The following is a 27880-nucleotide window of genomic DNA, read 5'->3' on the forward strand; positions in this document are numbered from 1 at the left end:
CCGACCCCGCCATCTTGGGCTGATCCGCAGCTATTACTAGTGACTTACTACGTTAAATTAACAAAACAACATACCATTCGAGCAAACCTGACACCAATGACCTGGCAATATATGAGACAGGACACGTACGGTATGCTAACAGCAGCTAGCTAAGTATACACTGGTTATTCAGCTACACCGGACAGGACGCTCCTAACTTGGGCCGTGAAAACGTTCATGGTCGCGAGCTGTCCATCGTTGATTGCAGCGCGTGCATAATGTTACAACTTGCCAGGGCCACTATTTCAGCACCAAGTGAAGTTGGTGACATTGGGACGGACATTAGAATTATGATTTCCTGACCAACTTATTGCCTTCCAGTTAGAACCAGTCTTGTTTGTTCAGCTGTCAAAAGTGTGCAGCCACCGGCCAGCAATGCCCCCCAAGAATTAACATAGCCAGCAACATAAATTGTGGTAATAATATTAACTGGCTTGCTACCACGTAATTCCAAAGCCAGGTCTGTGCTATTGTGATATACTATAAGTGCATGACTGGTGATAGTCAACATAAAACTATTCACACTGGATAGGGCATGATGTAATCTTCACTCACTTGCTAAATCCGCCTAGCCCCTTGCTAATGGAATGGGATTTTAGTTAAGTTTAGTAAATATCCAGCTTTCAAGCAGGGTTTTGTGAGGTCCCTGGCACTTATTCCAGATGATATGCAGGGATCAAGAGTGCTAGCGGAGACGGGCGAACTGGTCCTATCTGTGACATACCTTTAACAGTAAGGCCTTCGTTCTGGCGCCATCTTCATGAAGCCTCTGAAATCCAAACAGTGAACTGCAAAGTATAGGACAACACAGGCGGTTCCGTATTACTTTGGGGATATATACGTCGTTTTTTAAGAATTGAATGCACGAAAACTCAGCACAGAAAAACACATACAAAAGAAGTGCATTGTTAATTCGCGAACCTGTCAATTTTGACCAAGCTTTCTCTCTCCTGCGATGTTAGCTTCGGAAAGTCCTCTTCTATTTCATTCGCTTTTCCCGCCGCCATTTTATTTTCCTCATCACCAGCAGCGCCGAGACTTCGAGCAGTAGCAGAGGCAGCAACGTCGAGCGACACTCCGCACGATTTCATGAAAAAGCAACAGGGAAGCGGCGACAAACTCCACCAAAATATAATAAGAACGAAAGTACACCACCTTATCCAGCACTGAAAACGTAGCTTAGCCGAGTGATTGCCAAATCCTCAAGAAAAACAAGACCCGTCCAAAAAAGCCTTCTTCTCGCATGGTTGTACACAAAATACTACATGTATTAATTGCCAATTAATGCATGGAGTAGAGTTGATGCCGGATTGTACGATATGGCGTTATTTGGTAATATCATAAACTTCCCCCCACAGAACAGCTCAAAGTTGTTGTAATTGTCACACAGGCGAACGCACGCCGCCACCGTAAGAACGCCCTCTCCTCTCCGTAACCAATGAATGTATCTGTGTGTAATCATGTGACCTGATCAGACACACTTTTATAACAAACCATTAACTTCACGCATCTCCTCAGCTTCTTTGGGTTGGTTTCCCGTGAAGTATTATGATTTACTTAACTGTACTTTGAAGTATATTATTGGTTAAGGTATCTGAGTAATTCTAGTACGAGACGGGGTACAGGTCAGCAAATTCAGTTGCCAAGGATCACGCTAAAGTGTTGCTATTTGATGGGATTGACTTGTTATCAGCTTGTTATAACAGTGTAATAAGTGATTTACAAAATTATAGCACTATTCACTATTAGTATGGCTGTCATAGTTGTATCTCATTGACTATTATCACTGTATGTATGGGTTCTGTTCCTATATTTATATCAAACAGATCCCTAATATATAGACTTACACTAAAATGTGTTATACTCACGTATAAACCTCTTATCTTAAAGTGTAATATACATTTTTATAAACATACCTATCCTATTCACTATGACTGCTTGATGCTAATAGGTTCACTTTAGTTTACCTTAACTGACAGCAAGCAATCTCTCATAATCAGCCCAAGACTGTCCTATCCTCAACAACATTCCCCACTATCCGTTACCTAAAGTGTTTATGCATAGACAAGTATGTCTTCGCAAAATGCCATTGTAGGCAAGATATCTTCAGACATATGCCAATGGCCTAATGCTGGAATACTCATATGGGAGCTGACAAAACATGCCCATCACAACACAACAGGCCTTGGGGAGTTCGGGCTGTTTTCAATGTTCAACTCATATGGCATAAGGTGAAGGATTGGGTATTGGAGGAAGAGATGATCTTTGATCCGGTATATGGGGAGTCTTGATCCTGCTGGATGTTGTTCTTGTCTCCTCCAGAAGATATGGCTTCGTCAATCAGACATGATAACTCAGAGCATAGGTCACTTTCCAGTTTGATTGGAATATCCACAACTCTGCTGCCACAGATTGGCTGGGATGTAAATCTGTCATCACTGTCATGGTGGCAGAGATAGATGGCCACCTGTCACTGTGTTGGAACAGGAAGCAGTGAATTATGAGGGACAAAGGAAGGGGTCAAATCAAACTCCTGGTTTCAATTAAGCATAGTGGTTATCAAACACATAGGCAGCAAGCCCAATATTCATAAGCCTACCAAATCTGCTTATTATTTTACCCAAGATTCAACTCTACATAATTTAGCAATGTAAAAATACTGTAGAAACACAAGAGAACTTTTGCACTTGGAGTCAGTCTGATAAAATGTGTCAGTTAAATTGTTTGACTGCCGAAGGGATGAAACACAGACTCTGGATTTTGGCTTTTAATAAAAAATGAAATAATAACCGATCATGCAGTCATAGAATAGGCCTAGTTACATAAAGCTCACCCTTACAGAAAATCACACGATTTCAAGCGAAATTCCTCATATGAAAATTTATTTTTGGATCACAACATGTGATGACGTTTTCACATGTGTAGTTTAATGTTAGCACATTAACTTTACATTAAGTACCAAAGGCTATATTATTCATAAATGACTTAGATGATTGTAAATGTGAATTACAAAAAAATAAACATTAAAACATTCATCAGAGTAATTTAGGCTACAGACATCACTCAGTTATTATAGCTAGGGAACCGAATCTGCTCCTCAATCGCAGACTGAAGTAGCCTAGTCTGCAGTAGCTTTCACTCTGTGCATATGTATAATTTGTATACAAATGGGCACATTTTTGGTTAAAAGTTACAAAAAAAATGTAAAGTCAGTTTTGTTTTGTGAGGAAACCTAAATTCATGACAACTGCATTGAATGATAAACTGCATTGAGACTTTCCAATAAGGTTATTTAAATAAGCATGATATTTTTATAATCAATGCATGAAATTAAAATGTTTGACTGTCTGACAAACTATGCAAACGACGTATCCCATGACCATCCTATCATGCCTGGGACAGAATTTGTCAACATACAAGTCAGAGCACTCCAAAATGGCGGATCGTGAAGAGGGTAAGTGGCCGCACTCAAACCAAAAACGACCTTTATGTTTCGATGTTTGGACAAATGATTGCATCTTAAATGTACTTAATCGAGCATTAAATCATATCCAAACGTACTCGCAAAAAAAACTGTTTGACCTATTCTCTCGGTCTCTGATCGCACTCCGGCGGTGTGTTTTCATGTATCAACGTCATTGGTTCTATGAAGATGATTATGATTGGCTAGTGGCTACAATAACGCTTTGCTACTTTACATTTTAGAATTATATTTCCCCACATACGCTGATTGATTCTTATGTACAAATATGTCTAGAAATGTTAGATTCTATCCTCTTTTCCTCCTACATGATTTACATTAGGCGACTTTTTTGTAGACTCCCACTTACGAAAACGAAACAGAATTGGCAATGGCCAAATTAACCACATTTCTGATAAGGATTACAAAAAATACTTGTACAGCTGCTAATTATTCTCCCTTTGTACATCAAGCTCAACCTTGTTTGTCTCCCAAGACCCAGAGAATGAAGACGACACATGCGAGGTGATCTACCTGACAGAATATGCCAGACGTCAACAATGGTGGGGCCGCCTATTTGGTGGGAACAATTCGGGTCCTATGTCTGAGAAGTATTCGGTGGCCACACAAATAGCACTGGGGGGAGTGAGTGGCTGGTATGTCATGCAGGCCCGGCCAGGGTTTATTGATTATGCTAAGCATCCTCAGGACTGTTCTTTAATATCATGTGATTTCTCTCACACATGTTATTCAATGCTACTGTGCTTTCTGCATGGTATGGTCAAAATACAAAGGCTTCTTCTGTAGATGATGCTTTTTTCCATGTATAGTGCAGAGCACTTTATGGGGGATAGGGTGTCATTTGAGTTTTGCATTGTCTCTCACTGGCAGGTGTGCAGGATATATTTTCCAGAAGGTGGGGAAGATTGCAGCCACCGCTGTAGGTGGAGGATTCCTGTTGTTACAGGTAGGAACTCAACACACGGTTTTGATTTATAGTGTAAAAGTCTAAATGAGTTCTGTCAGCTGGCCACCCACTGCAAAGAGGAGCTCGGACTTGGATGTATCAATGAATAACACATCTGAATGTTTCATAAACACATTTCATAGGACTGTCTGAATATCATTATTAGCCACAATACTTATTGTCATGGATTACAGTACATTATGTTTTTGTTCTGGGTCTTTGTCATCCTGAAAATATAAACTTTCTATTCCTATTCTAATCTCCAGATAGCCAACCACAGTGGCTATGTGCAGGTGGACTGGAAGAGAGTGGAAAAGGATGTCAACAAAGCCAAGAGACACCTGAAGAAGAATGCTGACAGGGCTGTACCAGAGTTTAACTCACTTATTGACCAGGTAGCCCACTGTAGCTGGTAATCATAACATGTCTAACATTTAATAATGCAGCATTTTATTCATCCTACAAGGGGCAAAGCAATGTGAATTTAACTACACCTATCAACATAATATTGACTCTGCTTACTTGTACATACTACTAATTCAATTGATGAAATGTGCATATTTATTTGTCTTTCTCTCTTGCAGTCCACAGAGTTTGTGAAGACAAACGTAATCATCACCAGTGGATTCTTTGGAGGCTTTTTGCTTGGTCTGTCATCCTAAGATATAAAAATAGAGACCTGCAGTTTATTAAGGCTTTTTTTTTGAGAGGTCTTGTCTGTCGTGCCCTTCTTAAATGGTGGTGGGAAAAACAAGAACAGATGCACAATATATCAAAATGAGCCAAAGTGTAATTAAACAAACCACAAAAGGGTAGTGCACTTGTAAATACTCTGTAATGTGTACCTACAGTTACACAATACCTACCCATGTATCTACCATGTAAATGCTAAATGCTTGGTTTTAGTGCCACTTGAAACTGTAACCAAGATTTTCTGCTTCTCCACCGAATAAACAAAACCATGTTTCTAGTCAGGCTTCAGCTCTGATTCAAGAAAATCGGGCATGACCTAAAAGGAGTCAGTGGGTCTTGTCTCATTCAATTGCTTTGAGCGGGTGCTGGAGATCAAAGTGTGTACTTACATGTATTTAAAACGTATAGGAAGACGCCACACATTGCAATCTAAGCTGTATTTATTGAGATCGACCTTGTGGTCCATCATACTCCCTTGCATCCCGTAGAAGTATACGTACAGTGTACTGTTGCATTGGTTACATGTACACACCTTATTGGGCTGTAATTCTGGACCTTATTGATTACATTTGGGTCCAGTTCTTTTCCAGTTCATTTGTTTATATTGTTATTTTTGTCAATAGTCCTACACCGCTAGTATACTCAAGTCATGCAGTGCATCATGTTGCTCAGGAAACTATGCATGACATGTCATTTTCATTGTATGCATTAATTCTTCGGTCACGTTATATTGAGTGATTTAGGATTACTATGACAATATATTATTTTGTCTTTACAAGCAGTGCAATATTTGCTTAGAGGTAGTGTAGCCTCTTCTCTTTCACAGAAAAGCTATTTACCTTTGTTATTGACTGACAGTGTTGTTGTACTTTGTGTATATATCCTTAATAAAAGACAATGCAGCAATCATGGTTTTCATTTTTAATTTCAGATGAAAGAATGTCTGTGTCCTTCCTACAGCTATGAATTTAGGGTGCAGTTAATTGCCTTTCCTACTATTTGAGTAAAATTACCTTAATCAGACAGATTTCATCTTTCAAGTTAGTCATCATTATTATGTCTAGCTTGTGTATTATACATAAAATGTTACAATGTAGCAAAATGTTTCTGCAATATTACAATTTTCTTAGAATGTTGCTAAAATGTTGCAACCCTGGATTCTGACACTGCACTGTTGCCGGGCAACGCAAGATAACAGCACGCTCCATGGCAACCTCAAACGGGAAGGACGAAAGAACTTCTCACGAGTTGGACGGAGGGAAAAGTATATTTATATCCCAATTAATGCCACTATGGCACTGCCGATGCTGCCTGGAAATTCTCTCAACAAAAACGTAAGTTTTGTGCAATGTTTCCTGTTAAATTAGTGGATACATTTGAGATGATTTGGATTATTGACCCCAGTTAGCCTATTTTGCGAATTGAGACGAATAGAACAACGCATAGCTATGCCAGCATGCTCCCTAGCAGCATCGTCCATAGATTGTGCAAGTTCATTGCATTAAAATGCATTCCTGTTTGCTGCAAGAACCTTAAGAAAACACATTGAATATGATGAATTCCTGCTTTTCTGACATTATCCTCTAAACTTAAAGGTTAAATAAAAATAAATAAAGCCACAAACCATAATATTTTCTCTGAATATGGCTCTAGTCTTTACTTGACTGACTTGTGACATCCTTTCATCCAGTTGGGGAAAGACAAATTCCACAAGTCCCAGCATTTTGACTATTCCAACGGGGTCCGCATGATGGTGGGCTCAGGGAAGCCAGGCATTGGAGGGGAGTTGCTGTTGGGCCAGAAGTCTCAACCAAACTATTCTGTCTTTCCCAATGGAGAGGGCAGTGACACTCCATCATGGGTGGCCTTTGATAAGCAGGTCTGTCATTGAATGTTTGTTGTGCTTTCCAAATAATCTTTGAAAGGTGCAGTAGATTACAGACACACAGACTAACAGACAGACATATAGACAGACTGAGTTGGACAGACTGCTCCGTTCTCACCATCCCTCCCTCTCCCTCAGGTGCTGAGCTTCAATGCTTTCTTCCAGGAGGCTGTGCCTCAGAAGCGAGAGGAGAAATACCGCGTCAGGAAGTGTAAGATCTATTTCTACCTGGAAGACGACACCATCCAGGTGGTAGAGCCTGAATTAAAGAACAGCGGAATACCACAAGGTGAGGTATTTTAACTTAGGTCATGAGCAGGTAAATTGCTGATGAGATCTACCTGAATTTCTACCCCCTATTCAAACAGAAACCAGTACCTGCAAAAAGACGGATGATTACAGGAAAAGCCCTCTATGTTAAAGAGGTTTAACTATGACAAGATCTAAAAATTTTAAAAAATGTAATAGTTTTTTCCTATTTTCAGGAACGCTGATTCGTCGGCACCGCATCCCACTGCCCCCTCCAGATGATGAGTGCTTCTACACGGTGCACGACTTCAACATCAACCAGCAGATGGTGCTGTACTCACGCACTTTCATGGTCACTGACTGTGACCCCTTCACCAGAAACTTCCTCAGGAAGATGGGGGTACGGCTCAACCCCCCCACCTCCACTCCCCTGGACCCCTACAGCAACCTACGACAAGAGGTGGGATTAGAGAGGAGGGGGAATGAGGGAGGGTGAGAGGGAGGAAAAGAGGTATAACAGAGAAGGTGACATTATGGATTTAGTGGTACCATCTTCTGTGTTGAACATAGTGCTTTGCTATTGATCTAATGCCAAGGTGCCAGCCTTGGCATATTATCACAATTACATTACTTCTATACATACAGACACTATCTGTAGGTACTAAGCTGTATACTGTAGACTTTATGTATTGATAAAGTATACAGTATTATCAATAATCTGTCTGTGTATCCACAGATGGAGAAGAGTATGAAGCCGTTTCGTCCATACGAGAGGCTGGACACGCTCAAGCAGTTCCTGGACCACGACCGCAATGTGCTGCGGTTCTTCTGCCACTGGGACGACTCAGAGAACATGTTTGGGGACCCGCGCGAGCTTACCCTGCACTACTTCTTGGCCGATGACACCATAGAGATCAGGGAGGTCATCTACCCCAACTCAGGCCGGGATGCCACCCCCAAGTTTCTGCACCGTAGCAAGCTGCCCAAGGTTAGATGGGAAATGTGTGTACAAAGCAATGGTTCCCAAACGTTTTCACTCGGGTCGCCTTTTCCATAATTGGGGTGCATCCAGCATGAGGTGTTTTTGTTGTTGCCATTTTAAAGCAAAGTTCCTGCTTTCTACACATTTTGTCATATCCTATGTGTGTTCATGTGATATCTGAGTGACTCAGACATTACAACAAAATCAATGGGCTACAAAACCTAGCTAAAAAATGTTACTTGACATGGGCTAGTTGATCTGAACATTCCTGACAACTTACTGTATAAATAGCTCTCTAACGTCTGCAATGACAAGAGGAAAACTGCTGATGCACTGCCGAATTTCGTCCTCCCCACAGTTTGGGAACCACTGCCTTATTGGAGCAGAAAGCTTACAGACTCTTTCCACTACCACTCTGTCAGCTCTGTCAGCTCTGTTGACTTTCAGCGTCAGGTTTCACACCCCTTATTTGCATAGGGAGTGGCGTGTCACATTTTCTGGCCTATCCAGACAAATGATTGATTTGCTCTGCCTCTGAGCAATGGAACTCAGCCTGGGAGACTGCATAGGAGAGGGGACAGTCTAGCGAATCCAGCAGCTGAGTTTTTATCTTGCTGTGATATTCTCAGACGGATTTAGAGCTCTCAACATGAAAAAAGGCTAAATTATTTTGTAGAATTGAAACACGACCACTTTGTTTTGGTCACAGAGGTATGAAATCACATTGTGCGGAAAGATGAAGTTGTAACGAGTCTTCAAATATTTGAATGTTGTCTCTGTGTCGCTCAGAGGATGCTTAGCAGAAAATGCTCTGTTGTCAGTTATATGAAACGGGGCCAAATTTGTAGTCACTTAATATTCTAATATTTATTTTACAGTTATAATAAAGGTGAAATATTATATTAAGTTGTTTATAATTTGATTGTTACTCTTTTTAGAAAACGTGTCAGTAATTTCAAGCCTTATATTCATATGATTTTCTATATTTTTATAATATTTGGCCTATGTACTTGAGCTTGTGTCCTCAAAAGTGATTCATTTTAAACTATTTATACCATAAAGGTTAGTTCCAAACCTTTCTAAAACTATGCAGCATTACAAGTTAGTGTTTATGGCCATCCCATTAAAAATAATTACTTTTGGGAATGTCTATTTAGGCGGAAATCTACATTTTGCCTTAACGTTCAAGAAATTAAAGGAAGGGCAGAAGATAGGAAATCTAAACTACCATTGTTTCGCTGCTTTGAAGCATTTGTATCAGGGGAGTGATATGTTTTGGTTGAAGTATAGTCAAAAGAGGAAAGGTGCCTCTCTTCCTCTTCTGCTTGAATGGCTTTGGCCTCCCCCCTCACAGAGCTCTCGTCCACTCTGACCGGTCTGCAGTAACATCTAGCCTCCCTGAAGCATCTTTCCTCATCTCTTCTCTAGTCACTGTTCAGACACTAACTCATCATTCCTTTCCAGTTGTTTTCCTTTTGTAAAATCCAGTGATTGTCATGCTGTTTGCCTTTCTATAAATGTCATCCTGAAAGGTTGCATCTTAACCTCCTAGCCAGTTGGACATAACGATTCTCCCCAGATACAAATTAAATCTGTCCCTCAAGACAAATGATGATGATTTGGTCAGTCTATGTTCTTTCTCTTTCTCCCTGTTATGTTGCTTCCATGACCAAGAACCAGGAGGCAAGTACCAGCCAATCTGTGTGCTGTGGTTATGGTGATGGTTTGGTGTAGTGTGGTTTGGTTTGGTTTGGTGTAGTGTGGTTTGCTGTAGTGTGGTGTGGTTTGGTGTAGTGTGGTGTGGTTGGTGTAGTGTTTGGTGTTGTGTGGTTTGGTGTAGTGCGTGTGTGGTTGATGTAGTGTTTGGTGTTGTGTGGTTTGGTGTAGTGTGGTGTGGTTGGTGTAGTGTGGTTTGGTGTAGTGTGGTGAGGTTGGTGTAGTGTTTGGTGTTGTGTGGTTTGGTGTAGTGTGGTTGGTGTAGTGTGGTGTGGTTTGGTGTAGTGTGGTGTGGTTTGGTGTAGTGTGGTGTGGTTGGTGTAGTGTTTGGAGTTGTGTGGTTTGCTGTAGTGCGTGTGTATGTGTGTTTTAGCTTGGCATGCGTGTTTCTATACCGTGTAAGTGTGTGTGTGCGTGTGTGTTTCTGACTCTTCTCCATTGGTGTGTTTTCTCCTCTGTTCTCTCCTGCAGCATTCTCCCAACCCCAAGCGTCAGCCCGGAGATATCACAGACCGTACGGTGCTCAACGTCTTTGGTCCAATGGGCCAGGGAGGACGCTACATCCTGGACAGCCTCAAAGTAGGTGCTGTTGCGGAGTCTTTTTAGAGACAAAAAATTGAGAAATTTGTCCATATTGAATGCTATGCGGAAAATAAGCCGAGGGTTTATGTGACTGTAAGGGATGTTGTAGAAACAGCCGTTTGTTTCCAAAAGTTTTATCTCTGTTTCTTTGAGTGTACAGGATCAGTTTGATCCAGCATATTTAACTGCAAGATGGGAGCTTACTCTCAGCTAATCTCTCTCTCTCTCTCTCTCTCTCTCTCTCTCTCTCTCTCTCTCTCTCTCTCTCTCTCTCTCTCTCTCTCTCTCTCTCTCTCTCTCTCTCTCTCTCTCTCTCTCTCTCTCTCTCTCTCTCTCTCTCTCAGACAGGTGCGGTCCATGAGCAGTTCTATAAGGACAGTGACCTGACTCTGGGGGGTATGATCAACGTGTGGGGACGCAGGGTGGTCATCTGTGACTGTGACAACTTCACCAAAGAGTTCTACCGCTCCAAATACGGCATTGGTGAGACACACACACACACACACACACACACGATGCCATATCCCACACCCAAGTCCATCACCTGCGGTTCTGGTGTATAACCACAGGGTGTCAGTATAACTATAATAAACTGTTAGTTTCACTACCTTGACCATTCAAACTCAAGTACCCCTGTTTTACAATGTCAATGTTATTTTGCTGTTTTCAGTGCCACTGTCAAGTATTTCCCATAATCTGAAAATGTTGTACATTTACCCTTAAATGCTCTCCATATCCCTAATTCAGATTGTGTCATTCAGATTTAGTGAAGGCTCAATTTGTGACCTGTTGGAGATTAAAATAACATCATTATAATCATTTTATTATTATTATTATTATTATTATTACATTTTTTTTATGCAATTCTCTCCATTGTATCAAAACCATGTGAGCCCTACAATAATCCCTGACAATCAATCAAATTGTGTTTATATACTGTATGAAACGCAACATTGACAACATTTGTCTCAAAGTGCTTTACAGTAAGTAACAAGGCCTGGATCAACAATGGTGGACTTGGGTGATAGAGTGGCGTTTGCAGCACTGACATTATAGTTAACAAAGATTTGGAATTATAGATTTCAGATGTATAACATTTTCCAGGTGCTCAAAGTGAGGATAACAGCCCCAGGCCTAACTGTCTCCCTGGCCCTGACCAACACTAGATACCAGTGATCGCCCCACCGCCGCCAGCCTTTTGGCCTCCCTGAGCGAGAAGCTTTCAAATGAAGCCGATATCAGCATGATTCAACACACTTGTGTTTTCGGCAACATATCTGACGCTTTGCGCCATCAAAATGGTGTCCGCTATCTGTAGATGGGAGGGTTTTGGGGGGGGTTCAACCAGTCTGCAGTAACCAAACTCTTGTCTGTGGGCGTTAGACTGCCAGTCCACCCCACCCTACCCTGCCCCCCACCCCCCCCCCTCATGTGTTTTTAGGTTAGGTTAGGTTAGGCTGGCTATGGGGGGGTTCTCTGTATTAGTCACAGCCGATCAATGATGGAGAGGCCTGTTGGGGACCTCAGGGGGTCAAAGGTTATATAGGTTACTGTTACCCCTGTTGCCTTCTCTTTCCATCTCTACTCTTTCTCCTTCTTGCTCTTCTCTTCCTTCAACTGTTGTTGTCTCTCTCTATTGATCTATTTATCTGCCCCCCCCCCCCCCCCCCCGTCCGTCCGTCCGTCTCTCCTTGTCTATATATATATTTATACACTACCGGTCAAAAGTTTTAGAACACCTACTCATTCAAAGATTTTTCTTGATTTTTACTATTTTCTACATTGTAGAATAATAGTGAAGACATCAAAACTATAAAGCAACACACATGGAATCATGTAGTAACCAAAAAAGTTTTAAACAAATCAAAATATATTTTATATTTGAGATTCTTCAAAGTAGCCACCCTTTGCCTTGATGACAGTTTTGCACACTCTTGGCATTCTCTCAACCAGCTTCATGAGGTAGTCACCTGGAATGCATTTAAATTAACAGGTGTGCCTTCTTTAAAAAAAAATGTGGAATTTCTTTCCATCTTAATGCGTTTCAGCCAATCAGTTGTGTTGTGACAAGGTAGCGGTGGTACAGAGAATATAGCCCTATTTGGTAAAAGATCAAATCCAAATGATGACAAGAACAGCTCAAATAAGCAAAGAGAAACAACAGTCCATCATTACTTTAAGACATGAAGGTCAGTCAATATGGAAAATTTCAAGAACTTTGAAGTAGCCATCCTATTTCCAACAGTCTTGAAGGAGTTCCCACATATGCTGAACACTTGTTGGCTGCTTTAACTTCACTCAGCGGTCTGCCTCATCCCAAACCATCTCAATTGGGTTGAGGTCGGGTGATTGTGGAGGCCAGGTCATCTGATGCAGCACCGTCACTCTCCTTCTTGTTCAAATAACCCTTACACAGCCTGGAGGTGTGTTGGGTCATTGTCCTGTTGAAAAACAAATGATTGTCCCACTAAGCGCAAACCAGATGGGATGGCATATGGCTGCAGAATGCAGTGGTTGCCATGCTGGTTAAGTGCGCCTTGAATTCTCAATAAATCACAGTGTCACCAGAAAAGCAACCCCACACCATCACACCTCCTCCTCCATGCTTCATGGTGGGAACCACACATGCAGAGATAATCCGTTCACCTACTCTGCGTCTCACAAAGACACGGTGGTTGGAACCAAAAATCTCAAATTTGGACTCATCAGACCAAAGGAAAGATTTCCACCGGTCTAATGTCCATTGTTCATGTTTCTTGGCCCAAGCAAGTCTCTTCTTATTATTGTTGTCTTTTAGTAGTGGTTTCTAATGCAGCAATTCGACCATTGAAAGCCTGATTCATGCAGTCTCCTCTGAACAGTTGATGTTGAGATGTGTCTGTTACTTGAACTCTGTGAAGCATTTATTTGGGCTGCAATTTCTGAGTTGCAGTTAACTCTAATGAACTTATACTCTGCAGCAGAGGTAACTCTGGGTCTTCCTTTCCCGTGGCGGTCCTCATTAGAGCCAGTTTCATCATGATGGTTTTTGCAACTGCACTTGAAAAAACTTTCAAGCTTCTTGAAATTTTCTGGATTGACTGACCTTCATGTCTTAAAGTAATGATGGACTATCATTTCTCTTTGCTTATTTGAGTTGTTCTTGTCATAATATGGACTTGGTCTTTTACCAAATAGGGCTATCTTCTGTATACCAACCCTACCTTGTCACAACACAAATGATTGGCTCAAATGCATTAAGAAGGAAAAAAATTCCACAAATGAACTTTTAACAAGGCACACCTGTTAATTGAAACGCATTCCAGGTGACTACATCATGAAGCTGGTTGAGAGAATGCCAAGAGTGTGCAAAGCTGTCATCAAGGCAAAGGGTGGCTACTGTGAAGAATATAAAATATAAAACATATTTTCATTTGTTTAACACTTTTTTGGTTACTACATGATTCCATATGTGTTATTTCATAGTTTTGATGTTTTCACTATCATTCTACAATCTAGAAAATAGTACATATAAAGAAAAACCCTTGAATGAGTAGGTGTGTCCAAACATTTGACTGGTACTGTAGATACATACACTACCGTTCAAAAGTTTGGGGTCACTTAGAAATGTTCTTGTTTTTGAAAGAAAAGCACATTTTTTGTCCGTTAGAATAACATCAAATTGATCAGAAATACAGTGTAGACATTAATGTTGTAAATGACTATTGTAGCTGGAAATGGCAGATTTTTTTACGGAATATCTACATAGGCATACAGAGGCCCATTATCAGCAACCATCACTCCTGTGTTCCAATGGCACGTTGTGTTATCCAATCCAAGTTTATCATTGAAAAGGCTAGTTAGAAAACCCTTTTGCAATTATGTTAGCACAGCTTTAAAACTGTTGTGCTGATTTAAAGAAGCAATAAAACTGGCCTTCTTTAGACTAGTTGAGTATCTGGAGCATCAGCATTTGTTGGTTCGATTACAGGCTCAAAATGATCAGAAACAAAGTACTTTCTACTGAAACCCATCAGTCTATTCTTGTTCTGAGAAATTAAGGCTATTCCATGCGAGAAATTGCAATGAAACTGAAAATCTCGTAGAATGCTGTGTACTTCTCCCTTCACAGAACAGCGCAAACTGTCTCTAACCAGAATAGAAAGAGGAGTGGGAGGCCCCGGTGCACAACTGAGCAAGAGGACAAGTACATTAGAGTGTTTAGTTTGAGAAACAGACGCCTCACAAGTCCTCAACTGGCAGCTTCATTAAATAGTACCTGCAAAACACCAGTCTCAACGTCAACAGTGAAGAGGCGACTCCGGGATGCTGGCCTTGTATATATAGTGTATATATATCTCTTTATCCATTTATTTGTCCTCTCTCTCAGAGGACTTCAGCCCAGTACAGTACAAGGCACCTCTGGCCCCTAAGCCCCCCAGGCCTGTACCTCCCTACAATGGCTTTGGCTCTGAAGAGGACTCTCTGTGCTCCTGCCAGGGCCTGCTGCCCAAACCCCCACAGAAAGACTTCCGCAAGCTCATGGAGAAAGACAGGTGAGAGTCAAGAAAGCACCACTCAGGAGATACTACTTAGGATAGGTCACTACAGTTCAAGTCAAAGCGCCGTAAGACATTGTCGTTTGTAACTTACCTCTCATAAGTTTTACTCTTTAAAAAAAAAAACTTGATTCACTCCCCTCTGTATTTTATTTGGACAATGATGCTAAAACTATAAATTAGGCTCTATACTCCAGCATTTTGGATTTGATATCAAATGTTTTATGAGGTGACAGTACATATCTGTTTTACCATTTAGAAAGGAATGCACTTTATGTGTCTAGTCCCCCCATTTGAAGAAGTCAGTATTTTGACAAATTCACTAATAGTGTATTAATATTGTCCAAAGTTTAGTATTTGCTCCCATATTCCTAGCACACAATGATTACATCAAGCTTGTGACTACAAACCTTTTGCAAATAAGAATAAAGGATGCTCTTGAACACCTCTACATTAACTTCTTGATTCTACTTGAGACGCATATGTCTCAACTAGGCACCTGGAAATGCAAATGCGCTACGCTAAATGCTAAATGTACTCGTTAAAACTCAAACCTTGATCAAAATTCACAAGCAGGGTATTGAATTAAAGCTACACTCGTTGTGAACCTAGCCAACAAGTCAGATTTTTAAAATGCTTTTCGGCGAAAGCATGAGAAGCTATTATCTGATAGCATGCAACACCTCAAAATGCCTGAATGCGACGTAAACAAAGACTTTGCTTATCCGGCGCTGCACAAAACGCAGAAATAAAATATAAAACATTCATTACCTTTGACGAGCTTCTTTCTTGGCACTCCTGTTTAAATCGGTCCATATATACCCAAAATAGCTTTCTATGAAAGCTGTGTCATTCAGAAAAAAACATCGTTTTTAAACGCTGCGTCATTTTTTAAAATTAAAAAAGTCGACGATAAACTTTCACAAAACACTTCAAAATCCTTTTGTAATCCAACTTTAGGTATTAGTAAACGTTTATAATCTATCAAAATGATTACAGGGCGATGTATATTCAATAGCTCCTCGTCTGCAAATCAATGGCTGCCAATGTCCACATTGAAAAGATCCTGGTGGAGACCGGAAGAAACGGAATCCAGATAGTTGGATTTTCCAACAAAAAATTCCATTGAAAATGACGACAATGGCGACATCGTGTGGAATTTGTATGAATTGCATGCAGGTCGATATTAAATTTTGTCCCCTTTTAACAACCCATGAAAGTGACTTATGGAAATTATTTTTAGCTTTCAGAGAGCAGTTTTTCTTGCGTTTTTCAATGAAACACACGATATGTTATAGTCACAGCCGTGATTTAACCAGTTTTAGAAACTTCAGAGTGTTTTCTATCCACACATACTAATCATATGCATATACTATATTCCTGGCATGAGTAGCAGGACGCTGAAAAGTTGCGCGATTTTTAACAGAATGTTCAAAAAAGGAGGGGGTAGAAGTAAGAGGTTTTAATGTGGAATCTGCCATGATGATGGACAATTGTGAATAATGATGAGTGAGAAAGATCATACCACACCAAAAAATGCTAACCTCCCCTGTTATTGGTAATGGTGAGAGGTAAGCTTTTTCCCCCTAACTTTCTCACTCATTATTGAGTCAAATTGACAGATTATAAAACCAAATTTACACATTTTAGCTTCACTTCACTGCCTTACAGCCTAAATGGGAGAATTACATTGTAGACACTTGACAGTAATATGTATGCTTCTTAGATGCTGTATCTACTGTAAGTGTCTAGATATATGTTAACTCCTCCCGCTGTGTGTGTGTGTGTGTGTGTGTGTGTGTGTGTGTGTGTGTGTGTGTGTGTGTGTGTGTGTGTGTGTGTGTGTGTGTGTGTGTGTGTGTGTGTGTGTGAGAGAGTGCCTGCCTGCTTGTCTGCATGCGTGCGCGTGTGTGTGTGTTTCCCCCTACCAGACAGGGCCTTGAGAGCAATGTGCTGAGGTTTATGGGCAAGATGGTGACAGAAAATCCCATCGACAGAGATAGACTCTTCATAATCTCCTTCTACCTCAGTGACGACACCATCTGTGTGTACGAACCGCCTCAGAGGAACACCGGTAGGGACCGTTTGGCTAGCTAGGACCAGGCTATTAGTCGACACTTCTAGAATACCCATAAGAGACAAGTAGACATACCAATGGGGATTCCGCAGTACTTTGACAGGTTGAGATGACTTCTTCCACATATTCCACACATAAACATCCCCCCCCCCCCCCCGCTCCAGGTGTGTTGGCGGGTAAGTTCCTTGAGCGTGGCAGAGTGAAGAAGCCTGGTCAGGAGCTGTTTAAGAGTGAGATGTCCCAGTATTTCAGTGCCCAGGACCTGTATGTAGGAGCCAGGATCAGCCTCAACAACCAGGGCTTCCAGCTGATCGACGCTGATGAGTACGCCTTCAACTACATGGAGCAACACGCTGAGGAGGTGGGATGCACTTTCTCCTCTTCTTTTCTTGTTTCTTCTCTTTTTCTCTCTCCTCTCCTCATCTCGTCCTCTCCTCTCTATCCAGTTCCCCAGGGCTAACATGGGCTCCATTATCAGTAAGATCCGCTCCATCCCTGAGGACAAACAGAATGAGATTAAACAGTTCCTCACCCTCAGTGACCCTGGAAACACTGGACTGATCCCCTATGAACCCTTCAGGTAGTACACTCCTCTTTCTTCCTCTTCTCTCTCTAGACAGCCGTTTACAGTATGGTCCCAATTGATTGATTTGGGTGTTTTCTGATTCAGATCTTCAGATCCAAAACAAATCCAGATCCAATGAGATTGAGGCCAGAACTATGGTGTTCATAAGCAGTTTATAAGCAGACCCTTGAAGCAAATGTGTGTATGTGTGTGTGTGTGTGTGTGTGTGTGTGTGTGTGTGTGTGTGTTTGCCAGGGGCCTTCTGGTGGGTCTGGAGTGTGGTCTGTCGGAGCACGAGGTGATGATGCTCGGTCGTTGTTTCTGTGAGCGCCAGCAGCCCGAGGCAGAGGTGGGTCTCATGCTGGCTGTGGCTCAGGACCACCTACGCAAGAAACACTTTGAGAGCTTCTCCGACATGACCAGAGCCTTCACACACGAGGACCGACACAGGTAGGGAGTCATACACACACTCAGGCACAGACATACAGGGACGTGGACACGCAGGTACACACACATGTACACGATTGGGGAGTAACGGATCACATGTTTACAGATACATGTTTACACATAATTTAGAAAAACTAGATGATTACTTCTAGGATTACTTTTAAAATCAGAAAGGATGTTTGCGTGAGTGTTTTCTGACACCTTTCTGTTTTCTCAAGTGCATTCGAATCAGCATAGAAAAAATAGCAATTTTAAGTTGGTTCTGCCTGAGCAAGTCTGACCACAAATCAGAGACCACTATGATGAACCACCAGGAGCAGGAATAGGCTTTTGTAGGCTACAGTCAAAGCTATGCCTTCCAATGGTGCGACTGCTGTTGGCATCCAAAGATTATCCAACTTGAATAAACGGTAAGGATGACATCAGTGTTGTAGTCTACGGCGATACGGATATCACTTATTATTGATATCTAGATAGCGCATTGATGTGAATCACCATGCTGCTCTCTCATTTAGCTATTTGCGCCTTACGGATTGTGGTTGTTGTGGGTGGCTGTTCACAAATCTAAACGTGTATTTGAACCCAATAATGGTTGAATTGAAGACGTGTAAACTGCCTATTAATCATTGTTTTTGTGACCAGTGGACAGCCAGCGAAAAATGTGTTCTTGCTGCAGTGCGGTTCCCAGCCATATGAAATAAAAGTTTAAGAGAGTTCCTCCCTTCTAAACTCGCTCGTGTTGTGCTCCATACTGTCAAAAACTACTTTAATTTAAGAAGACCACAATTAGGGCTTTTATTGCTCAATCTAATTAGTGCTGATTCAGAAATAATTATTCCATAGGCCTACCACCAAGATCTGCACATGCTCAAACTCGCACACTTTTGATAGACTTCAACAGATGCAAATTACACTACCTGACCAAAAGTATGTGAACACCTGCTCGTCGAACATCTCATTCCAAAATCCATTAATATGGAGTTGGTCCCCCTTTGCTTCTATATCAACCTTCAGTCTTCTGGGAAGGCTTTCCACTAGATGTTGGAACATTGCTGCGGGGGCTTCCATTCAGCCACGAGCATTTGTGAGGTCGGGCACTAATGTTGGTCGATTAGGCCTGGCTCGCAGACAGCATTCCAATTCATCCCAAAGGTGTTTGATGGGGTTGAGGTCAGTGCTCTGTGCAGGCCAGTCAAGTTCTTCCACAGCAATCTCGACAAACCATTTTTGTATGGACCTTGCTTTGTGCACGCACGGGGGCATTAAATGTGAAGCGCTCCAAAAACACTTTTACTCATGTGAAATGTCACTGTGATTATTATTATTATTTGACCCTGCTGGTCATCTATGAACGTTTGAACATCTTGGCCATGTACTGTTATAATCTCCACCCGGCACAGCCAGAAGAGGACTGGCCACCCCTCATAGCCTGGTTCCTCTCTAGGTTTCTTCCTAGGTTCTGGCCTTTCTAGGGAGTTTTTCCTAGCCATCGTGCTTCTACACCTGCATTGCTTGCTGTTTGGGGTTTTAGGCTGGGTTTATGTCCAGCACTTTGTGACATCGACTGATGTAAAAAAGGCTTTATGAATACATTTGATTGATGGAAGTATTCCAAAAACACGTTTTCACATTATTTCACATATCATGATAAGATTTCCAAAAACAAGTTTTCAAATGTGAAATGTTACATGTCAATTGTTCCCCAAAAACATTTTCACATGTTCCAAAAAAACACGTTTTCACATGATATCACATGTGAAATTTCACATTCAACGTGTGAAATCATGGGATTTTCCACATGTGAAATCATGTAACATGAAATTACACTGTTAGCAATTGCTGTTCGTTTTGTGGGAAATATTTGTCATTGTGTTGTACATTTATACAGTAATACGATACTGTATTAGTGTTTTGCTATAAACAATGCCTTCAGGAAAGTATTCAGACTCCTTGACTTTTTCCACATTTTGTTAGGTTACAGCCTTATTAAAAAATGGATTAAAAAAATATATATCCTCATCAATCTACACACATCACCCCAAATGTCAAAGCAAAAATATGTTTTTGGACATTTTTGCTAATTTATTCTAAATAAACAACTGAAGTATCACAAGGTATTCAGACCTTTTACTCAGTACTTTGTTGAAGCACCTTTGGCAGCGATTACAGCCTTTGAGTCTTCTTGGGTATGACGCTACAAGTTTGGCACACCTGTATTTGGGGAGTTTCTTCCATTTTTCTCTGTAGATCTTCTCAAGCTCTATCAGGTTAGATGGGGAGCGTTGCTGCACAGCTATTTTCAGGTCTTTCCAGAAATGTTCAAGTCCTGGCTCTGGCTGGGCCACTCAAGGACATTCGGAGACTTGTTTCCCGAAGCCATTCCTGCGTTGTCTTGGCTGTGTGCTTAGGGTCGTTGTCCTCTTGGAAAGTGACCCTTCGCTCTGTCTGAGGTCCTGAGCGCTCAGGAGCAGGTTTTCATCAAGGATCTCTCTGTACTTTGCTCCGTTCATCTTTCTCTCTGAGAGTCTTTAGGTGCCTTTTGGCAAACTCCAAGCAGGCTGTCATGTGCCTTTTACTGAGGAGTGGCTTCCATCTGGCCACTCTACCATAAAGGCCTGATTGGCGGAGTGCTGCAGAGATGATTGTCCTTCAGGAAGGTTCTCCCATCTCCACAGAAGAACTCTAGAGCTCTGTCAGAGTGGCCATCAGGTTCTTGGTCACCTCCCTGACCAAGGCCCTTCTCCCCCGATTGCTTAGTTTGGTGAGGCGGCCAGCTCTAGGAAGTCTTGGTGGTTCCGAACTTCCACTGTGTTCTTGGGACAACCTTCAATGCTGCAGACATTTTTTGGTACCCTTCCCCAGATCTGTACTTCGACACAATCCTGTCTCGGAGCTCTATGGACAATTCCTTTGACCTCATGGCTTTGTTTTTGCTCTGACATGCACTGTCAACTGTGGGACCTTATATAGACAGGTGTGTGCCTTTCCAAATCATGTCTAATCAATTGAATATGAAAAGAAAAGGAGAGCCACACACTCTAGGAGCTCAGATGCAATAATTGAATAACCTAATAACCAATGTTTCGACAGACAAGCTGTCTACATCAGGGTACACTCAATTGAATTTACCACAGGTGGACTCCAATCAGGTTGTAGAAACATCTCAAGGATGATCAATGGAAACAGGATGCACCCGAGATCAATTTCTAGTTTCATAGCAAAGGGTCTGAATAGTTATGTAAATAAGGTATTTGTGTTTTTATGTTTAATACATTTGCAAAACATCTAAAACCCTGTTTTCGCTTTGTCATTATGGGATATTGTGTGTAGATTGATGAGGATATTTTCTTTTAAATCAATTTTAGAATAACAAATAACGTAACAAAATTTGGAAAAAGTCTATGGGTCTGAATACTTTCCGAAGGCACTGTAAATACTGTCAATCGCAATGCACTTGGAGGTACGCTACTTTTTGGCCTGTCCTGCAATTCAACTTGGCATGCCTCACTTGCAATTACATTTAAACTTATAGGATACTTTAGATGGACTTATTATTTTATAGTAAGTTACCGGCTACTGGGTTACGGTGAAATTAGTGGAAACAACTTTTTTTTCCTCCCCAATTTCGTGGTATCCAATTGTTAGTCGTTATTGTCTTGTCTCATCGCTACAACTCCCGTACGGGCTTGGGATAGACGAAGGTCGAAAGCCATGCGTCCTCCGAAACACAACCCAACCAAGCCGCACTGCTTCTTAACACAGCGCGCGTCCAACCCGGAAGCCAGCCGCACCAATGTGTCGGAGGAAACACCGTAAGCCTAGCGACCTGGTCAGTGCACACTGCGCACGGCCCACCACAGGAGTCGCTAGTGCGCGATGAAACAAGGATATCCCTACCGGCCAAACCCTCCCTAACCCGGGCGACGCTATGCCAATTGTGCGTCGCCCCATTGACCTCCGGCCTGGGGGAAACAACTTTTAAGGTAATTTCTAACTCTATTTTGTCAGTAAAATAACAACAACAAACTGTATTCAGAAATTCCAATTATGTTCAATGCTGTAAAATCAGGAATTTGTTTTCCTTATTGAATTGACTGGAACTTAAAAGGAATTGACCTCAACATTGGTTAGCACACTTGGGACGCAGCCAACTCACAACTTCTTAGATGAATTCCCTTCTTTGTCACCAGGTCTGTGGCAATGACAGCGATCGACCACAGATTTATTGGAAAGAATCAAGTCAATAATTGTGTGATTATCCAACAACACCAAAGAAAGAAGTAGCAGTGTTCAGGGACACTTGACATAATAAATAAAAAAAATACTAGGCAAGTCAGGTAAGAACAAATTCTTTTTAAAATGACGGCCTACCCCAGATTACGCTACGCCAGTTGTGCGCTATGGGACTCCCAATCACGGCCGGATGTGAGTCAGACTGGATTTGAACCAGGGACCGTAGTGATGCCTCTTGCACTGATATGCAGTGCCTTAGACCGCTGCGCCACTCGGGAGCAAAAGGCCTAGATTTAAGCATAAAAAGGCAATAGCCGACACCTACATAGCTGGTCCTTTGGCAGTGTCGGAGCTATAACTACGTTACGGTACCATGTTCCCTGGTGTACAAAAAGGTCAAGGGTACAGAGGTACAAATAGGAACTCACATGGTATTGGTCGGTACCTTTTAGAGTACATGTGCAAATAATCTAGTATAATGGTACATTTTTCTACCCAATATTTTACATTTTAATGCTGCGTTCATAACCATGTGGGAGGTGGTCATTTACCAGTTGTGAAGTCGTAAATACCAGTTGGATGCATTCATGTGCTTTCAACTTGTTGAGAAACACTGATTGGCTAATGGCCTACAAGCTGCGTAAACCATAAACTAAAAGTACAGGTATCATGCTTGTAAACAAATTATAGTGTTCAAAAACCATATTAATAAATCACTTTTTATTAATAATGTTTTGTTGTTGCATTTAACTGGCAAAAATACTGTTATAAAGGTAATTTCCTTAGTAGGTCATGTCAGAGGTCAGCATGTGAGAGAACGGGGAGCTCAGGATGACAGGCGAGTTTCCCACCAGCAATTACCAGTTCGAGGGCTGTTCAAGTGTATTTTTCCTAGTCATATGTGGTAACAAATGCAGCATTAAGCTAGGGAACTCAGAAATGTCTGACTCGCCAACTGGTTGTAGTTGATCACGTGCGACATTCAACCAATTAACAAATTTATAATTTCAGTGTTCCAACTAGCATGTGAACGAGGCTATACTGCACTTTGAAACGTTGGTGGGGCAATGTGCTTGTGGGGGCTCATTAGCATATTTAAGGGCATGGTCTAAAATATGATGTATTTGTGCCAACCGTCAGTCCGAATGATGTACCAGTTTAAGTGGTTTTATCATTGTGTTTAAGGTTGAGTACCTTTTATGACATTTTTGTTAGAGCTTGTGCCAATCAAGAGCTGAGCTGTGAGTACTTGAATGGCAGCTGGTTCACAGGAAGTTAATGTTTAATTTTGACCTCAATGTCAAGTTGTTGTAAGTGGGTAATTGTAAAAAGCACAGTAACTTACTGTAACTAATCATCACACTGACTGACCTGGTGGTATGGTAAGTATGCAAGTAAACAATAATATGGAGACTAGCTATTAAATATTGGGTGGCTCTTCTGTAGTGTGTGCACTTATTTCAGCCTTTAACAAGGCTACATAATTAACAGCTTTGCTTATAAACAGACTTCAACAGAACATATTATCAGAATACAACACAGCAGATTAACTGGGATGACATTCCCTTCCATTTTTACATTCCCGACGATTTTTACGCACTTCATCACTCGCCGGTCCCATTCTGTGAGCTTGTGTGGCCTACCACTTCGCAGCTGAGCCATTGTTTCTCCTAGACATTTCCACCTCACAATAACAACACTTCCAGTTGACCGGGTCAGCTCTAGCAGGGCTGAAATTTGATGAACTGACTTTTTGGAAATGTGACATCCTATGACAGTGCCACGTTGAAAGTCACTGAGTGCTTCAGTAAGGCCATTCTACTGCCAATGTTTGTCAATGGAGATTGCATGGCTGTGTGCTCGATTTTATACACTTGTCAGCAATCGATGTGGCTGAAATAGCCAAATCCACTAATTTGAAGGGTTGTCCACAAACTTTTGTATATATAGTGTATATACCCCATACCCACACACACAGAGCCACACAGGCAGGTACCGTCACGGCCCGCCATCAATCAGTTGGCCAGCGGCCCCAGATCCTTAGCTGCTTGAGTAGCAGCAATTAGTTCCAGCAGTGTGTGAGTGAAGCATTGGAACCAGATGATCCCCACAGACCTGCATATTATGTAGCAGTCACACACACACACACACACACACACACACATGCACAGTAGAAATGTGGCATAAAGGAAATTGATAGCTAGCCACGCCACAGGGTCAATCAGCATAGCTTGTTTATGTGGCCATGTAGTTACCCTGGGTTAGTATCAGATTTGTCTAAAATGTCCTCCCTATCCAATGCCCCTGTAATGAAGACGGTATGTCATAATGTCAAGGACTGGCTCCAGACTACTCAAAAGCACAGGGAAAACAACTGTGGCCTCTCACATACACACACACACACACACGCACATGCATACACGTGCACACACACACACACACACACTCAAGCCTTTCATCAAGGATGATTTCTCATCTGTGCTTGCCTAATATCTGTGCTCGTCCGGTCTGGTCTGTGTATCCAGGACTGGTCATCTCTCCACCAAGGAGGCCAGGACCATCTGTAAGGCCTTCCAGCTGCCACTGGCTGAGGACCTGTTGAGGGCCCTCCTCAAGAAGTAAGAAATTAGATCTGAAAGAAAGAGGAGTAGCACTGGGAGTGGAAGTGTGCTTATACAACAGTTCATCAGAGTCCTGTGGTGTGTCCAGGTTTGATGCAGGCTCTGAGGAGATGGACTACCATGCCTTTCTGGCAGGGATCAACTGGAGAGAGAACCCTGCTCCCCCTGTCCTGCCTGACGACGCCCTGAAGGTGAGAGACTCAGTGGGTCATTTAGCATGAGAGAGATTTAGCGTTTGGCACAGAGCCAGCTAAAAAATATCCATCTGCACTTGTTATTGTTTATTTCACATTTCACTTGCTTTGGCAATGTAAACATATTTTTTCCATGCCTATAATGCCTCTTGAATTGAGAGAGAGAGAGAGCACTGTTTGTGAATCAGTCTCTTCGCGTGTGTGTGCATGCCCGTGAGCTTGCATGTGCGTGTGTGTGAGAGCCTGTGCGTCTGTATTGTCTCTGTCATTCTCTCTTCGTTCTCTAGCAGTGTACTTTCACTGGTTCCCAGCTCCTCTCTTCCTCATGCAGTCTAAAGCCCAAACTAGTCAGGGATCCTCTGGTGGGGTAAACTGCGTTTCTAAACCTGCTCCACAGACCCACGTGAGAGGAGTGACAATGGCTGCCGTGACTTTGCCTCTTCACATCCTCACATTTTTTCTCACTCTGATGACATCAGAAGAGTTGCCTATTTCTGCTTGAGGACTTGCTTTGTGTTGATTGGCCCATCATCCAGGCTCTGTTATTTTCCTGATTGTCTTCTGCTGATGCCTGGGATTTACCTGTATCCGCCTGGGACTCTTGTCTCTGTGGAGCTAACACACTGTTTGAACAATAATGCACATGCTTTTTTTACCACTAACATTGCACTATTTTAATGCCAATGCTGTAATGTTTTGTGAATGTATTTGGCGTGCATAACCCTTGTCTACCTCCACATTCAGGGACGTTGCTAGTGTGCCAGTGATTTCATTTTGTACATCTAACCTTTATTTAACCAAGCAAGTCAACTGTCATCCCCAATGAGGGCCTAGTCCAGTGTCTTGTCTTGTCTTCAGCCCTTTGTCTTGCTGTTGTTGAATTGAATCAACTTTATTGATTGTCCACAGTTTAACGTGGACTGGAGCAGGGAAGCCAGAGACCCAGAGGTGAAGAGCATCAACTACTCTGTCCTTCTGGACGACGTGTTCGGTAGTGTCAACACCAACTCTAACCAACCCAACACTCTAACCAACCCAACACTCTAACCAACCCGACACTCTAACAAACCCGACACTAACCAACCCAACACTCTAACCAACCCGACACTCTAACCAACACTCTAACCAACCCAGCACTCTAACCAACACTCTAACCAACCCGACACTCTAACCAACCCAACACTCTAACCAACACTCTAACCAACCCAACACTCTAACCAACCCGACACTCTAACCAACCCAACACTCTAACCAACCCGACAGACACTCTAACCAACCCGACACTCTAACCAACCCGATACTCTAACCAACCCGACACTCTAACCAACCCGACACTAACCAACCCGACACTCTAACCAACCCGACACTCTAACCAACCCGACACTCTAACCAAACCAACACTCTAACCAACCCAGCACTCTAACCAACACTCTAACCAACCCGACACTCTAACCAACCCAACGCTCTAACCAACCCGACACTCTAACCAACCCTACACTCTAACCAACACTCTAACCAACCCAACACTCTAACCAACCCGACACTCTAACCAACCCGACACGCTAACCAACACTCTAACCAACACTCTAACCAACCCAACACTCTAACAAACCCGACACTCTAACCAACCCAACACTCTAACCAACCCAGCACAAGGACAGAGAGATAGCAAGGAGTACCAGCAGATCATCATCCTATGAACTCAATCACCTCGCTGCTCTCTGTGTATATTTTCACTTTCAATTAAAGAACATGGATTACATTTGCAATCAAACATCGGCCCTTTTAACATGTGTGGGAAACGGTGTGTACACTTGAATTGTGTTATGTGTAAAACAAAGACCCTTAAAAACAGTATACTGTGTGTGTGTGTGTGTGTGTGTGTGTGTGTGTGTGTGTGTGTGTGTGTGTGTGTGTGTGTGTGCGCGCGTGCGTGCACGTTTTACTATACTTGTGAGTACCAGAAGTCCTCATAAGAATAGTAAACCAACAAAAATTCTGAGAAGTGAGGAAATTTTGCCAGAACTCTTGTAAAAATGCTATGTTAGGTTTAGGGGCTAGGGTTAGAATTATGGTTAAGGTTAGTGATTAGGTTTAGGGTTAAGAGTTAGGGTTAGGGGTTAGAGAAAATAGAATTTTGAATGGGAATCAATTGTTGGTCGCCAAAAAGTACTCACAAGTATAGTAAGGCAGCGTTTGTGTGTGTTAGGGAGAGGGCCTCAGAGACACTGTAAAAGATATGAGGCGTTAAACCAGAACCGTATTTCTTCCGCAGGCAGACAGGCACACGCATTCATTATGATTACACTGGATCCTCTGTATCCCCTCTAAAGTGCTGAGTTGATAAGAGGGGAAATGGCCTGAGAAGGGATCCACCATGCTTAGGTTAAGCTTCTGGCAGGGCAGAGGCATCCACACTTAGCCTACAACCAGGAAGGCTACATTGCCTTGAGAAAGTATTCATGTTGTGTCACTGGCCTACACACACTAGCCCATAATGTCAAAGTGAAATGATGTTTTTAGACATTTTTTTTTATTATTCATCAAAAACTAAAAGCTGAAATGTCTTGAGTCAATAAAAATTCAGCCTCTTTGTTATGGCAAGACTAAATAAGTTCAGGAGTGAACATGT

The 27880-nt window shown here is 42.1% G+C and overlaps 3 protein-coding genes across 6 annotated transcripts in view; 2 read left to right on the forward strand and 1 right to left on the reverse strand.

The window, feature by feature from the left end:
• LOC139380540 (lysine (K)-specific demethylase 6A) overlaps nt 1-1472 on the reverse strand; it is a 94928-nt gene extending 93456 nt beyond the window's left edge. Inside the window, exons 1-2 of one of the 3 annotated variants that reach the window (XM_071123287.1) lie at nt 961-1472; nt 764-827 (exon numbers count right to left, since the gene is read on the reverse strand). In XM_071123287.1, coding sequence (XP_070979388.1) covers nt 764-827; nt 961-1130 — 234 coding nt within the window. In that variant the 5' untranslated portion in view covers nt 1131-1472. The remainder of the gene's footprint in view (nt 1-763; nt 828-960) is intronic. The other 2 variants (XM_071123288.1, XM_071123286.1) reach the window with 2 other exon arrangements.
• Nucleotides 1473-3396: 1924 nt separating this feature from the next.
• Nucleotides 3397-6065, forward strand: LOC139380545 (FUN14 domain containing 1). Of its 2 annotated transcripts, XR_011628445.1 has the most exons (6): nt 3397-3493; nt 3996-4155; nt 4391-4466; nt 4733-4861; nt 5051-5332; nt 5375-5434. XR_011628445.1 is itself a non-coding variant. In XM_071123295.1 (5 exons), exons 1-5 carry the CDS (start codon nt 3397-3399, stop codon nt 5126-5128), a joined length of 540 nt encoding a protein of 179 aa, XP_070979396.1. In that variant the 3' UTR covers nt 5129-6065. The 2 variants fall into 2 exon arrangements, 1 of the variants encoding a protein (XP_070979396.1); XM_071123295.1 differs by having other exon boundaries at nt 5051-6065.
• Nucleotides 6066-6423: 358 nt separating this feature from the next.
• Nucleotides 6424-26481, forward strand: LOC139380501 (EF-hand domain (C-terminal) containing 2). The gene is made up of 15 exons (XM_071123209.1): nt 6424-6493; nt 6850-7038; nt 7183-7333; nt 7530-7753; nt 8030-8281; nt 10463-10570; nt 10918-11056; nt 14943-15108; nt 17043-17185; nt 17353-17549; nt 17635-17768; nt 18009-18203; nt 24959-25051; nt 25143-25245; nt 26158-26481. The coding sequence occupies exons 1-15, from the start codon at nt 6452-6454 to the stop codon at nt 26293-26295; spliced, it is 2274 nt and encodes a 757-aa protein (XP_070979310.1). The 5' UTR covers nt 6424-6451; the 3' UTR covers nt 26296-26481.
• Nucleotides 26482-27880: the final 1399 nt, after the last annotated feature.

Source organism: Oncorhynchus clarkii, chromosome 22 (genome assembly GCF_045791955.1).
Source record: "Oncorhynchus clarkii lewisi isolate Uvic-CL-2024 chromosome 22, UVic_Ocla_1.0, whole genome shotgun sequence".
Classification (NCBI taxonomy): Eukaryota; Metazoa; Chordata; class Actinopteri; order Salmoniformes; family Salmonidae; genus Oncorhynchus; species Oncorhynchus clarkii.